This window comes from Lissotriton vulgaris, chromosome 1_1 (genome assembly GCF_964263255.1).
Source record: "Lissotriton vulgaris chromosome 1_1, aLisVul1.2, whole genome shotgun sequence".
Classification (NCBI taxonomy): domain Eukaryota; kingdom Metazoa; phylum Chordata; class Amphibia; order Caudata; family Salamandridae; genus Lissotriton; species Lissotriton vulgaris.
In genome coordinates this window covers 1,152,916,031-1,152,928,671 of record NC_141685.1, presented here as the reverse complement: position 1 = coordinate 1,152,928,671, position 12,641 = coordinate 1,152,916,031, and the positions used below count along the sequence as shown (strand labels likewise).

General features: G+C 48.5%; 1 protein-coding gene across 2 annotated transcripts in view; it reads left to right on the top strand.

Moving 5' to 3' along the window:
- The window catches only part of KCNH3 (potassium voltage-gated channel subfamily H member 3), a 454,232-nt gene that overhangs the window by 345,910 nt on the left and 95,681 nt on the right, over positions 1 to 12,641 (top strand). For both annotated transcript variants that reach the window (XM_086964034.1, XM_086964026.1), the window contains exon 11: positions 10,101 to 10,312. In XM_086964034.1, coding sequence (XP_086820160.1) covers positions 10,101 to 10,312 — 212 coding nt within the window. The remainder of the gene's footprint in view (positions 1 to 10,100; positions 10,313 to 12,641) is intronic.

Here is a 12,641-nt window from a genome sequence, read left to right as displayed (position 1 = left end):
AGTTGGTCGGTGGTGATTTTGTTCCATTTTCTTCTGGGAATAGGTTGTGGGGGGTTGTGGGCTGAGGTGGTTTTGTAGCTGAAGTGAACACAACTGTGGTCCGTCCAATGGAGAGCTGTGGTGCGATCGAAGGAGATGTGTTTGCTGGAGGTGCAGATTGGGTCGAGCGTGTGTCCGGCTACATGGGTGGGGGTGTCCACAAGTTGTTTGAGGCCGAGATTGGCCAGGTTGTCAAGGAGGGTGGTGGTGTTGCTGTCGTTTTTCTTTTCCAGGTGGAAGTTGATGTCTCCTAGTAGAATGTAGTTCTCAGAGGCGAGGGCATGTGGGCTGATCAAGTCAGTGATGTCTTCGCTGAATTGTTTACGGGTTCCTGGAGGCCTGTAGATGAGGGTGCCTCTGAGTGTGGTCCTGGGGTCGGTGTGGATCTGGAAATGGAGGTGTTCGGCGGTTGTGAGGTTATCGTCGGAGCTGGTCGTGATTTTGATGGTGTTCTTATGGACGATGGCGATGCCTCCTCCTGATTGGTTGGTGCGGTCTTTTCGGATGATCTTGTAATTGTCTGGGATGGCTATGGCGATGTCGGGTGTTGATGAAGCGTTCATCCATGTTTCAGTAAGGAAGGCGACGTCCGGTGATGTAGTGTCGAGTAGATCCCAGAGTTCGGTGGCGTGTCTGTGGACTGAGCGTGTGTTCAGCAGGATGCACTTCAGGTGGTTGGAGTCGGAGCTGTTTTTGGGGTTAGTGGATTTGGTATGGGTCTTGATGCTGGTAAATTTGCAGGAGTGGCAGGCGAAGGAACCGTGGGTACGTCCCGGGGCAGCTTCGTAGCAGTGAGGTGTGCGTCCGGGGTTAAGGGCTAGGAGGGTGGCGGCGTCAAACGTTATGCGGGAGGAGTACGGTTTGTGGGGGCCAGGGGGTCTGGCACTGGGCGCGGTCCAGGCGCGGACGGGCGCAGACGGGCTTACCTTTGGCAGTGGTTGAGAATTCGATAGCCGCACACCTATTATCAGGGATCCTAAGGGCGCGGGTTACAGTTGGCGCAGCCGCCCGTTGGTCCGGAGCCTACCCCTAACAGCCCTTAAGGCTACGGCAGTGACTGCTGCAGGATAGACTGGTGCTAAGTTGAATGAGGGTGGTTTGGACGGGGGCTGATGGGTTGCTATTGGGTCCTGTTCTGGGGAGTGGAGGGAGGGTCAATGTTGGGGAGGTTCTTTTGAAGCAAATGCTTAAATTTACTGTTGGGAGGGAGGGAGGGATAAGTGGGGGGGTGCCACCACTCAGGCTGAAACGGAAGCTAATGTACTGCTACGACGTGCACTATGAGACAATGGCTAGTGCAAATGCATTGCGATGTATAACCTGGAATGTGCGGGGGCTGCATACGATGACGAGAAGACACAAAGTGCACGCCTATCTGGTCCGCAGAGTTGCACTACAGAGAAGATGGAGGGGTCAGGTATTCAACACCACTTACTCGGCATTCGCCAGAGGGGCTCTGATATGGGTAAGGGCGGGCACCCCGTTTCAGGCGACCAGGCACACAGTGGACCCGGAGGGCAGATATGTGGCAGTGGAGGGCAGGGACATAGTGTTGTGTAGCATATATGCACCGAACACTGACCAGCTGACCTTCTTAACGGGACTGTCAGGGACACTGGCACACTTTTTAGCGGGCCCTATCCTGATTGGGGGAGACTTCAATTCAATAGCGGATACAACACTAGACCGATCCCACCCACCACGGAGGGACTCTCCCGTACACCGCCTCACGAAGGGTAGACTGGATTGGCAAGAGAAGTGGGGTTTGACGGATGCTTGGCGTGCACATCACCTGACTGAGCGCGACTACTCGTACTTCTCAAGCCTGCATGACCTCCATGTTCGGATTGATTCAATTCTGTGCTCTCAAGCGGTAATGCAGACTGTGACAAGTACCGAGTACCTAACCAGGACAATTTCGGACCATAACCCCATGCTGTTTAATTTAGACTGGGTAACTGAGACACCGCGCGTCCCGACTTGGAAGCTGCGGCCTGAGACATTGGAAGACTCATTGTTTCATGCGGAACTAGAGGAGGGAATAACCCAATACTTCGCCGAAAATGAGGGGTCCACGGCCTCCAGAGCGACGGAATGGAACGCCTTTAAGGTGGTGGTTAGGGGTCAGTGCATAGGGAAACACGTGGGCATGAGGAAGGTGTTATTGGAGGACCTGCAGAAGGCAGATTCCAAGCTGCGAGAGGCAGAGAAGGCGCAACCGGGCCACCCTGAGCTCCAAGAGGAGGTCAACTTGGCTAGAGAGGCAGTAGCAGTGGAAGTGGAGCGCCTCCGCAGCTTTGACCACAGAGCATATACCCTCCGGGCCCATGTCGAAGGGGACAAAGCCGGGACGCTGCTGGCGTGGCTAGCTAACACCACTAAACGATGTTCCCCGATACTGGCATCGAGGGAGAAGGGGGCCATATAAAGTACTCCCAAACAGAGATACTCCACAGCTTTCAGAGATACTATGAGGAACTATATAGGAGTGCATTGGTGGGGCAGGAGGAAGACATTGATGCCTTGAGGTCCTCCAGTTACCGCACCTAGACCAAGAACAGGCGGACGACCTGGGCAGAGACATAGAATTGGGAGAGATTAGAGGGGCAGTTAAACGGATGGCCCGCAACAAAACACCGGGTTTAGATGGGTTGCCCATTGAATTCTACAGTAAGTACCTGGACTTGTTAGCGCCGCGACTCCAAACGGTATATAATGAAGCCAGGACGGCTGGTTGCCTGCCCCAGTCTATGCGTGAAGCGCTGGTGATACCACTACTGAAGCCCGGGAGGGAGAGCAGCAGTCCGGCGTCATATAGGCCGCTATCCATGCTCACTACGGACTACAAAATTTTGAGTGCTATACTAGCGGCGAGGCTCCTACAGCACATGCCCGACTTGGTCCACACAGACCAATCGGGCTTCATCCCGGCGCGGAACAAGACTATAAATATTAGGAGAGTTGCACGCCTGATGGATAGTCCATACACTGAAGCTGAGACGCCCCTGGTCCTATCAATAGACATAGAGAAGGCGTTTGATAGTCTGGAATGGGAATACCTATACAGAGTCATGGAGCGCTTTGGCTTAGGAGATGGATATATCAGATGGGCGCGAGTCCTATATACAGCGGCAGTGGCGAGAGTGCGCATAGGACCCCTCGTTTCGCACCAATATCCGGTGGAGCGAGGTACTAGGCAGGGCTGCTCTCTATCCCCCCCTATTATTCGCTCTGGCAATTGAGCCCCTCGCAGCCGAGGCCCGGACAGGTAAACATTTTTAGGGCATAGATAGTAGAGGGGGACAACAATTCATCTCCCTGTATGCTGATGACCTCCTGCTATTTCTAGAAGACGGATCGAAGGCGCTGGAGGGTACTAGAGCGCTTTGGGGAACTCTCGGGGCTAAAGGTCAACTGGACTAAGACTTGCTTGTTTCCTTTGCGACGGGATATAGCACGGCCAGACCACCGACCTGAGCTCAACTGGGAGCCCACCTGTCTGAAGTACCTAGGGGTATATATACCACACGGCTGCAGACATGATGGAAGGTAACGTGGGCAGATGCATCCGGGCATTGAAGGGCGGCATGGCCTTTTGGGCCACGCTCCCGCTCTCGGTCACTGGGCGCATCTCTTTGTTTAAAATGATTGCCCTGCCGCGGCTTCTATATTACTTCCGCACCCTCCCCATCTGGATTCCTAGATCCATCTTTCGCCAATTGAAGTCTCAGCTGACCACCTTTCTATGGGGCTCGGGCAGATGCAGAGTAGCGCTGGCGACGCTCACCCGCCCGAAATATGAGGGCGGACTGGCGGTCCCTGATTTTGAGCTTTACTATCTTGCTGCTCAACTTCAGATTTTTACGCAGGAGGTGGCGAGGGCGTACCGAGGCCCGGAGGAGGAGAGGGATGGAGGTACGCCAAGGCACGTTCTAGCCTATATCTCATTGCAGCAGAGGATCGCCCTTAGAGATCTGTCACCTGAGGACCGGACGTTCAGGCTCTGCTGGAACCGGTCCCAGAGACGTGCGGGAGTGCAACACCCATATGCCCCAGATACCCCTGGGTATGGTGACAGCGCTCCCCCATGGAGGAGATTGGTCGCGGTTGCAGAGATGGGAAGACGCGGGTATGCAAGTTATCGGAGACCTCTACGAGGACGGGGTGCTCCTCCAGTTTCAGGAGCTGCAGGAGAGGTTCGGACTGCCAAGAGGGTGGTACCTTTTGCATGCTGCGGTGACTCGAGCCATACAGGCGCACTGGAAGGGGGGACTCGAGGAACCAAAGACGACCATGGCCTGTCAGTACACCATGATGGCAGCCGGAACCTCTAAGGCTGTAACGTGCCTGTACTCTAGAATGCTCCGGGAGAACCTGCAGCCACTGACGGCATTAAAGGTCAAATGGGAAACGGATCTTAACAGAGAGATTCCCGAGACGACTTGGGCCCGGCTAGTGAGGCGAGCCAGAAATAGCACGAGAAATGCGCGCTTTCAACTGGTCCACTTTTACGTGCTACATAGTTCCTTATGCCTGATTTCATGCCATAAGAAATGGAATAAAGAAACCTTGGACCACATTTGACTTATCGTGGTATTTTATCTCGGACTGGAGTGCATTGACGTGACTTGATCACGGTTTGTGGAGTGGATAGTAAAATACAGGGAGACCTCTGACCCTGTGGTGCACCGCAGTGAATGTGTCCCGGTGGGTTCTCAGAGGACGTGAAAATGGATATATATATATATATATATATATATATATATATATATATATATATATATATATATATATATTAAGCAAAAGATGCATCATGCTGACATAATATAGGTCTGATACTCCTTATGCAAGGGAAATCAATTTTTGTATCCCTCATGCGTGCATCACTGCATGATTTTTGGAAGATCTGAAGGTATGTTGTAGTAGGCTGCAAGGCTCAAGGACTAGACTCCAGGACTGACTTTAACGTTGGTGGCTCCTGATGCAACAATAATTTTTGACACCCCCCACACCCCAAGACCGCCTCCTCTGATTCTCTGATTCTTTCACTACTACTGGGCAAAAGTGACTCTCCTCTCTACAGTCGTAGGTTATTACTAAACATAGCACCCCCCTGTGTTCAGCGCCCCCTCCACAGGTCAGCACCGAGTGCGGCTGTACTGGTCGCACTGCCCTAAAGCCGGCCCTGCTGGACACACACTCATCACCACCACCACCTGCCCCCACCCTCAAGCCATTACCTAGTGGCTGATAATCTCCAGGTCTCAAGTTCTGTGTCCAGGTCTGTGAGGCACATGGACAGGTAAGAGAAGAAAAAACTACCCTTCACTTTCAAAACATTTATTGTGTACGAGGGAAAGCTTTACAACATTATTTTCTAAGACACAGATACCAATACCACAATTTCAAACATTATATTACTTTACAATACTTATGAAATGCTCATCGCTACAAACCCACTCAGGCAGAGAGTTTATTTATTGTAATGTCGCAAATTTTGAAAAATTAACAGCACTCAAAAGACATATCCATAAACACACTGGACCGTAAAAAATGGTATTGTTATTCCTCCCCATCAAACTCACCCTGTCATCCAGACAACTTCCCTTAATTCAGTTAACTGTGGTCTGTTATACAATAGCTTAAATAGAAGGCCCCCACCCCAGTCAGGGGTGACGGCGTGCTCCACCTTACTCATTTGTGCAACTGAAGGACCAGAAGCTCTATTAATCCCTTTTACGGATTTGGGTGCTCCTTGCTGAACCTGTCTCAAATGACAATCCCAGTTAAGTAGGTAGAACCTATTTGGTCCTACAAAAATAACAGACACATAAGTCTTAAACCTTAAAGGTTTAATTTCACGTTTTTTCATGCAGGAAATGACTAGTATAGTCCAAATCAATTGATCAATAAACCTGAGTGCAAAGTTCAGTCAAACTACAGAATCAATCAAGGAACTCAGTAAAGTTCTGGCCAGCATATTACAAAGCATAAAATGGGAGATGAATCTGACATGGATTTGCCTCCAAGGGTCAGTATGAAAAGGCTTCCAATACATCAAAAAAGAGGTCACATTTTATAAGGTCCTGAACAATAGATTTCATACAGTAACTGCAGTTGTACACGGTTCCCACGAAATAGCCCTATCAGAATAAGCAGAGTAAAACAGTTGTAAGAAAATAGATTTGGGAAATCTCTCATATGGAGCTCCTTTCGAACACGAACTGCACTAGAACAAGTATTTTTACATTATGAGTGATTCTGCTAAAACAGCCAGGTGACAGCCTGGAACAGGAGCAGTTGTACCGAAGCAACATTTTAATAGTCGCATGAAGGTCATTGTCCTGCCTGTGAAAAGTACATTCAAGCATAATTCTACTGAGACTTAAAAATACAAGTTTATCCACAGGACAGTTGGCAGTAAACCTCACAAACAAGATGGAGTATGGTGCCTTCTATGTCAGACAGAGTTCAAGTTTCATTAGTGCAGTGCATTTTGCGGCATATTTATCAAATGATCATGCAGTGCTGCAAACCACCTTGCTGCGCTGCATGATAGGGAAAGAGCAGGAATGGGCCGTACTTAAAATATACGGTACATTCCTGTCATTTCCCAGCGCTGGCACACAATGTGCTGCCTACTGCCAATGCAGATGTCTGGAACCATGGGGCAAGCATGCCTGCGTTGTAAGCAGGATTGTTTTTGTGCAGGATGGTGCTCAATCCCCTGAGGCATTTTCCTCTTACTACAAGATGCAGCACATTTAGAAAGAGGAAAAACGAGGCACAATAAAGGTATTTCTCCTTGTTACACCTCATGGGATGCGTAGCATTTTGATGCATTCCCAGGTATATCAGTAATGGTAAATGTGGGAATGTGCCAAACTCCACGGGTGGTGTGGGGGAACACCCATGCTCCTCCCATGGAACACCTCCCTGGAGCAGAGTAACTCAATGCAGCAATTTGAACTGCATTGCTTTACTCTGGCTGGACTGTTCCCATGAGGCACAGGGTCAGACTGATTTGCATATGGCCATGTCTGAACTGGGGTGGCAGAGTGGGCTAAAGAACGGTGATGGATTAAACCCAGATCAGTTGACTTGGGGTGAGTGCTTGTATTGTCAACGCTCCGTCCATCATTTCCTTTGGTTTTTCTTTACTCTTTATTTATCAGGCCACAAAGGGCCACGCAAGGTGGCCTTACGTGGCTTGATAAATCTAACTTGAGAGTTACGTTGCTCTTGCCCTTTGTGCGTGGCGCAAGGATGCATTCTTTTGATAAATAGGCCTCTAAATTTCAGAAAAACAACGCTAGCAGGGGTGAAACATAGGCCCCTGCAGGCCCTGAAGTGCAGCGGAGGACAAGGCAGCCCTTACTTCAAGCCACAAAGCATCCCAAGGTCAAAAAAGATCTGTAAGATATGGGAGTCTCAGGGGCACCTCATCACCTTCTGCAGGTGTGAAGAGGGGGGGGGGGGCATCAATTTGAAATATGCCACGGTCACCAATGAACCCCACCAAAGACATACATCACAGCCTTGTTTCTTTTGGAATTTTTCTGTAGCCTCTCTCTTTTAGGGTATAGAGAAGACCTCTGTTGTTGCTTTCAGGCAAAGTTTCCTACATTTTCTTCTTTGGAGGAAAATTAAATGTGGCTGAGTCACTTCGCGCCTATCAGTAGATAATTACTGTGGGTTTTAGGCCTTGTAAATGAAGAGCAATTGAAGTGTTGGCATAAATCCTCAATACAGATAATCTAAAAAATGGATTATTGGTAAGTCTGAAAAAAAAGGTCGGGTGAAATTTTAAACTTGGTCAGGGCTCTGTTCACATTTTTCATCACTGGTAAAACATTCCTTGGTGTGTGTAGTCATTCCAGGAATGCGCATCCTGTCAGGGCATCTAAATTGTTCTTACACAAAGATCTTGCAAAACAAAAGAGATGATTTTAGTGTGAAACAAGAAACTGGTAGCAATGCCAGGAGGAGAAGAGACAGTAAAGGTTACCACATTTTCCCCCCTGCTCAATCTATGATCATATTAGTGTTCCAAACCCTACAACTGTGAGCCAAGGTTGATCTGATCTAGGATTACTTTCCCTGGATACACTTTCGTAATAGAAGCCAACAAGTGTTGCCCATACATTATATCAAACTTGCTTAAAACGTCATCATCATGAACATCGTGTCTCCCAGTCTCGCCGTGATACCCTGTATAGTTAAAGGATGAGTCCATTTCCGCCAGCATGTATTTAAAGGTCAGGTTCAAGAAAATATCCTGTTGCCTTTTACCAAATATCATTACCTTTGTATTGACTATGAGCTGATTGCATGATACATGTGAGTGTGTACATCTTAGTTGTGCTTGGAAACCTTTGGAATCAGGTGTATTAAATCTGTATGATTGGCATACATAGAGGACATGCATCAGAGTACCATTTAAGCTTTTGAAGCAATTATCTGTGTAAATACTAAATAGGGTAGGAGCAAGGACACGCTCCTGGTGTAACCCATACTCAATAAATATCTAATCAGAGTATGAGTCCATGACCAGCCTCATTCACAACCAAGGTGTTTTTTTAAGGTATATAGCGCAAACTCGACCCAAAGGTATTGGAGGGTTTTATATGAGCACCAGTTACATTTCACAAGGACACGTTATTTTGGTTTTTATTTAGGTATGGGTATAAGGTAGGTATGGAGAAGTGTGGCTCAGGGGTTAGAGGCGGCAGACCCGGAAGCTGAGATCGGCCCTGGACCAGGGTTCAATTCCCCGCCTCGGCGGGTCTTGGGCTAAAAAAAAATTCCACGGACTCGATCATTCTCGCTCCGGTGCCTTCTCGACTCACGGGTTCACACTCTGCGACTCTGGGCAATAGCTTGCTTAATCTCCACAACGGCCCCTCGCAGCGGGATGCCTGGCTTTCACCTTGTGGATACCCTGCCGGGGTTATCTCACAGGGGAATACCAGGACGGGTTCCCTAAGCAAGCGCCGGGAAACCCACAGCGGGTAGCTGTGCGCTATATAAGCTCAAATACATACATACATAATAAGGGATTTGCTTTGAATCACAGAATGTTGAGCCAACACCCAGACTCAAACCTGGTTCCCCAATTTCACAGTTGGCAGCTCTGGACATAGTGCCACATCCTTTTGGGTTGGGCAGCACAGAATCTCTGCCAGAAGACGGTTGGGCTCATGCTCTAGCTAAGGTTCTCCGGGCACTTTTAAAGTTGGAAAACCACCAGGGCTCTAACAGTGAATCCCTAGCTATGCCGTTAGAGGTGATTGACCCAGATGCCAGCTCTCCAGAGGACCACCAGGTCACAGTGTAGGATGCCTTGTTCTATTTAGGATGGAGCGTCCTCCACAAGTTTCTCCTGTCTGGCTCAATCATGCAAGGCAGGACATCTAGGCATGAACAGAGCTCTCTAGGTGTTTTTTTCCCAGGGTGTGGGGTTATTATTTTTTTCTGTCTGTGGTCGCCAGTTTTGTTCCTGGCAGTGACAGGCATAAAGAAATTAAACAGACCACCCCCTCTAAAGAGAGTGTATGACCTGATGTCCTTACTCTAATGTCCCCCTACTCCATTGGGCCATCGGAGTAAGTTGTCTGAGAGAGGAGCTGGTGGGGCCACCGCTGTCGGAAGCTAAACAGTTCAGACAACTCAGAGTAGATTAGGCGGACTGAGGGTTTGTCAGACAAAGTGCATTTAACCGACAAATTCTAAATCAATCCCTATGTTGTATGTGATGTGACAAATCAGAAGACATTTGTGTCTGTGGTAGTGCTGAAACAATTTTACAAGAAGGTGTAAGATGCAAAAGAGAGTGATATGATACCAGGGGAAGTACTGTAGGATGCCTGGTGAGCAGAACATGGTGTCATAGAAAGCAATGTGTGGTGTCACAAGAAGCTGTATGTGATGTCACAATAGATGTTATTGTGACTCTGTGAGAACTATGGTGAATCCATGGCAGCCATGGGTTCTGTATTTTCTTCACATGTCTCTAAAGTCCGCTCTTTCAGGTGTTAATGCCAATGGTTTCCATCCACCAGGGAAGGGAGATCTGATTGGATGTGACCTCTCCTCCAAGGATCAGGTGATCAAGAGCCAAGCAGATGTGAAGGGGCTGACCTACTGCGACCTGCAGAGCATCCACCTGAGGGGATTGTACGAGAGCCTTGAGTTGTATCCCGAGTTTGGTCTGAAATTTAAGAGGGAGCTTCACAGTGAACTGAGCTACAACCTGGGGAGCAGCATGGCTGAGGTGAGGTGGAGCATGAAGGTGGGATACTGGAGATGAAGGGATGATACACATGAGGTATAGATGAAAGGATCTTGAGAGGTAGATGGTCAAGTGTGACAGAGACAAAGAGTAGGTATGCTGGGCAAGCAAGGAAGTAGAGGCTGTATTCCCCTGGTTTACAGGTGGTGTGCCTGGGGGAAAAGCCAAGGTACATAGTGGGACACAAGAGAAGCCAGGGGGCCCTGGGTATCAAATGCGAGCACAGGATGGTACAAAGATGAGCGTGTGGATTATCAGTGAGGAGAGTGTCTCATGGTGAAGTAAACATGGGGAGCCCAAGGTGAAACAGCAAATAACCATGGAGTGGAGAGTAGCATGGCAAACCAGGAGTTACAGTTGTGGAAACTTGCCAGTGAGGGTGTTGTGTCCCAAGGTGAGAGATCATTGCTCTTGGGGTGGGCTGCGAAAAGCTGAGGAACCCAGAAGGGGTAGGGAAGGAAGTCAGGGGTGAGAGAGCAGTGAGGGTACAGAGATTTCATGCATGAAAGCAGGCCACTTGTCAGGTCTCTTTAAATGGTTAAGTGATCTTGGAATAGTAAATCCATGATTCATGTTTCTTGAGCAGCATAAAAAGGCGGGTTTCATCAGAGAAGTCCTCCAGACAAGAATTTGAACATACCAGGGAAGTACAGAAATAAAATAAATGTGTTTATAGATTGGCACACTCACATCAATAATGCAATCAACTAGCTATGATAGAGGAATATAGCTCCTAGTAGGAGTGTGATGGTTTTGAAACAGTCTAGGATACTGTGAAATTTTATTTCAGAGTCTCCGGTACAGTCCAATTCACTGGCAAAATGTAAACATGCAACAAAGAAAAGTGTTTGCAATCACTGTTTGTTTGAAGTTTGTCTCAAATCAAACAACATGAATTTTTGTGATCTTCAGAGTTTGTGAACCTTTTCAAAGTTGTTGGTAAATTGGGTAAAGAGGTTTTAGACCATTATAAGCCAACATTTGTACAAACAGTGGATTTTAGTGCGGGACGGGTGTAGGAGAGGGCAGAGTGAAAAGGCGAATGGGTTTTAACTGGTTGGGAAGAGCTGAGGTGACAGGGTGTACTCTCTAAGTGACTAAATTAACCTGAGCCCAGCCTCCTGTTAGCTATGGCACAGAGCAGAAATGCTTAAGTTAGGGAAATGTGTCAAGAATTTATGCAGTACTAAAACAGTAATAAACTTGAAGTGCAACACAATAAATATCCCAAATTGAATTGGGAAAATAGAGTAAACTGTAATAAACAAAATGAAACAAGCATTGGAAATGCAATAGGTCTCGCACCATTAGAGTTAGTGCTTTTAGAATTGTTTATGGGTTTTTTTTGTAAATGTTTAGCATTTTTGTTTCCTGTAGCCAATGCTAAAGAATTACAAATAAAAAAAAGCCATAAACATTTCTAAAAGCTCTAACTGAAATGGTCTGAGACCTATTGCACTGTGTGAGGGTGAGGGGTTGGGGGTGAGTGAGGGTGAGGGTGAGGGTGGGTGAGGGGTTGAGGGTGAGTGAGGGTGAGGGGTTGAGGGTGAGTGAGAGTGAGGGTGAGTGAGGGTGAGTGAGGGTGAGTGAGGGTGAGTGAGGGTGAGGGGTTGAGGGTGAGTGAGGGTGAGGGCGAGTGAGGTGTTGAGGGTGAGTGAGGGTGAGGGTGAGTTAGGGTGAGGGGTTGAGGGTGAGTGAGGGTGAGGGGGAGTAGTTGAGGCTGAGTGAGGGTGAGTGAGAGTGAGGGTGAGTGAGGGGTTGAGGGTGAAGGTTTGAGGGTGAGGGTGAGTGAGGGGTTGAGGGTGAAGGTTTGAGGGTGAGGGTGAGGGGTTGAGGGTGAGTGAGGGTGAGGGGTTGAGGGTGAGTGAGGGTGAGTGTGGGTGAGGGTGAGTGTGGGTGAGGGTGAGTGAGGGTGAGGGTGAGTGAGGGTGAGTGAGGGTGAGGGTGAGTGAGGGTGAGGGTGATCATGACGTGGCACAATCCGCTTTCGTAGAACAGAGGCTTGGCTTGGCTTGGCTGTTTCCAGGCCTCGGGCGAGACATTACAAAGACACAGGTGCAATAGGGTGCGCACTTGGCAAAGGTGAGTGCGTTCCTAGGACACCACGAACTGTGAACACACAAGAAAGGCAGCAGTGTGACGGAAGACTGTTGCGCAGAGAGGGCCAGGAGCGGCCCAAGACAAAAAAATTACCAGCGCTTTTCACCCCACATACAAACTACGGATATTTGTCGACAGCACTCAAAATGAGGATCCGAAGTTAAGCAGGACTGACACTTTTCTGCAGTTCTGCAGTTGAACATAATGTGAA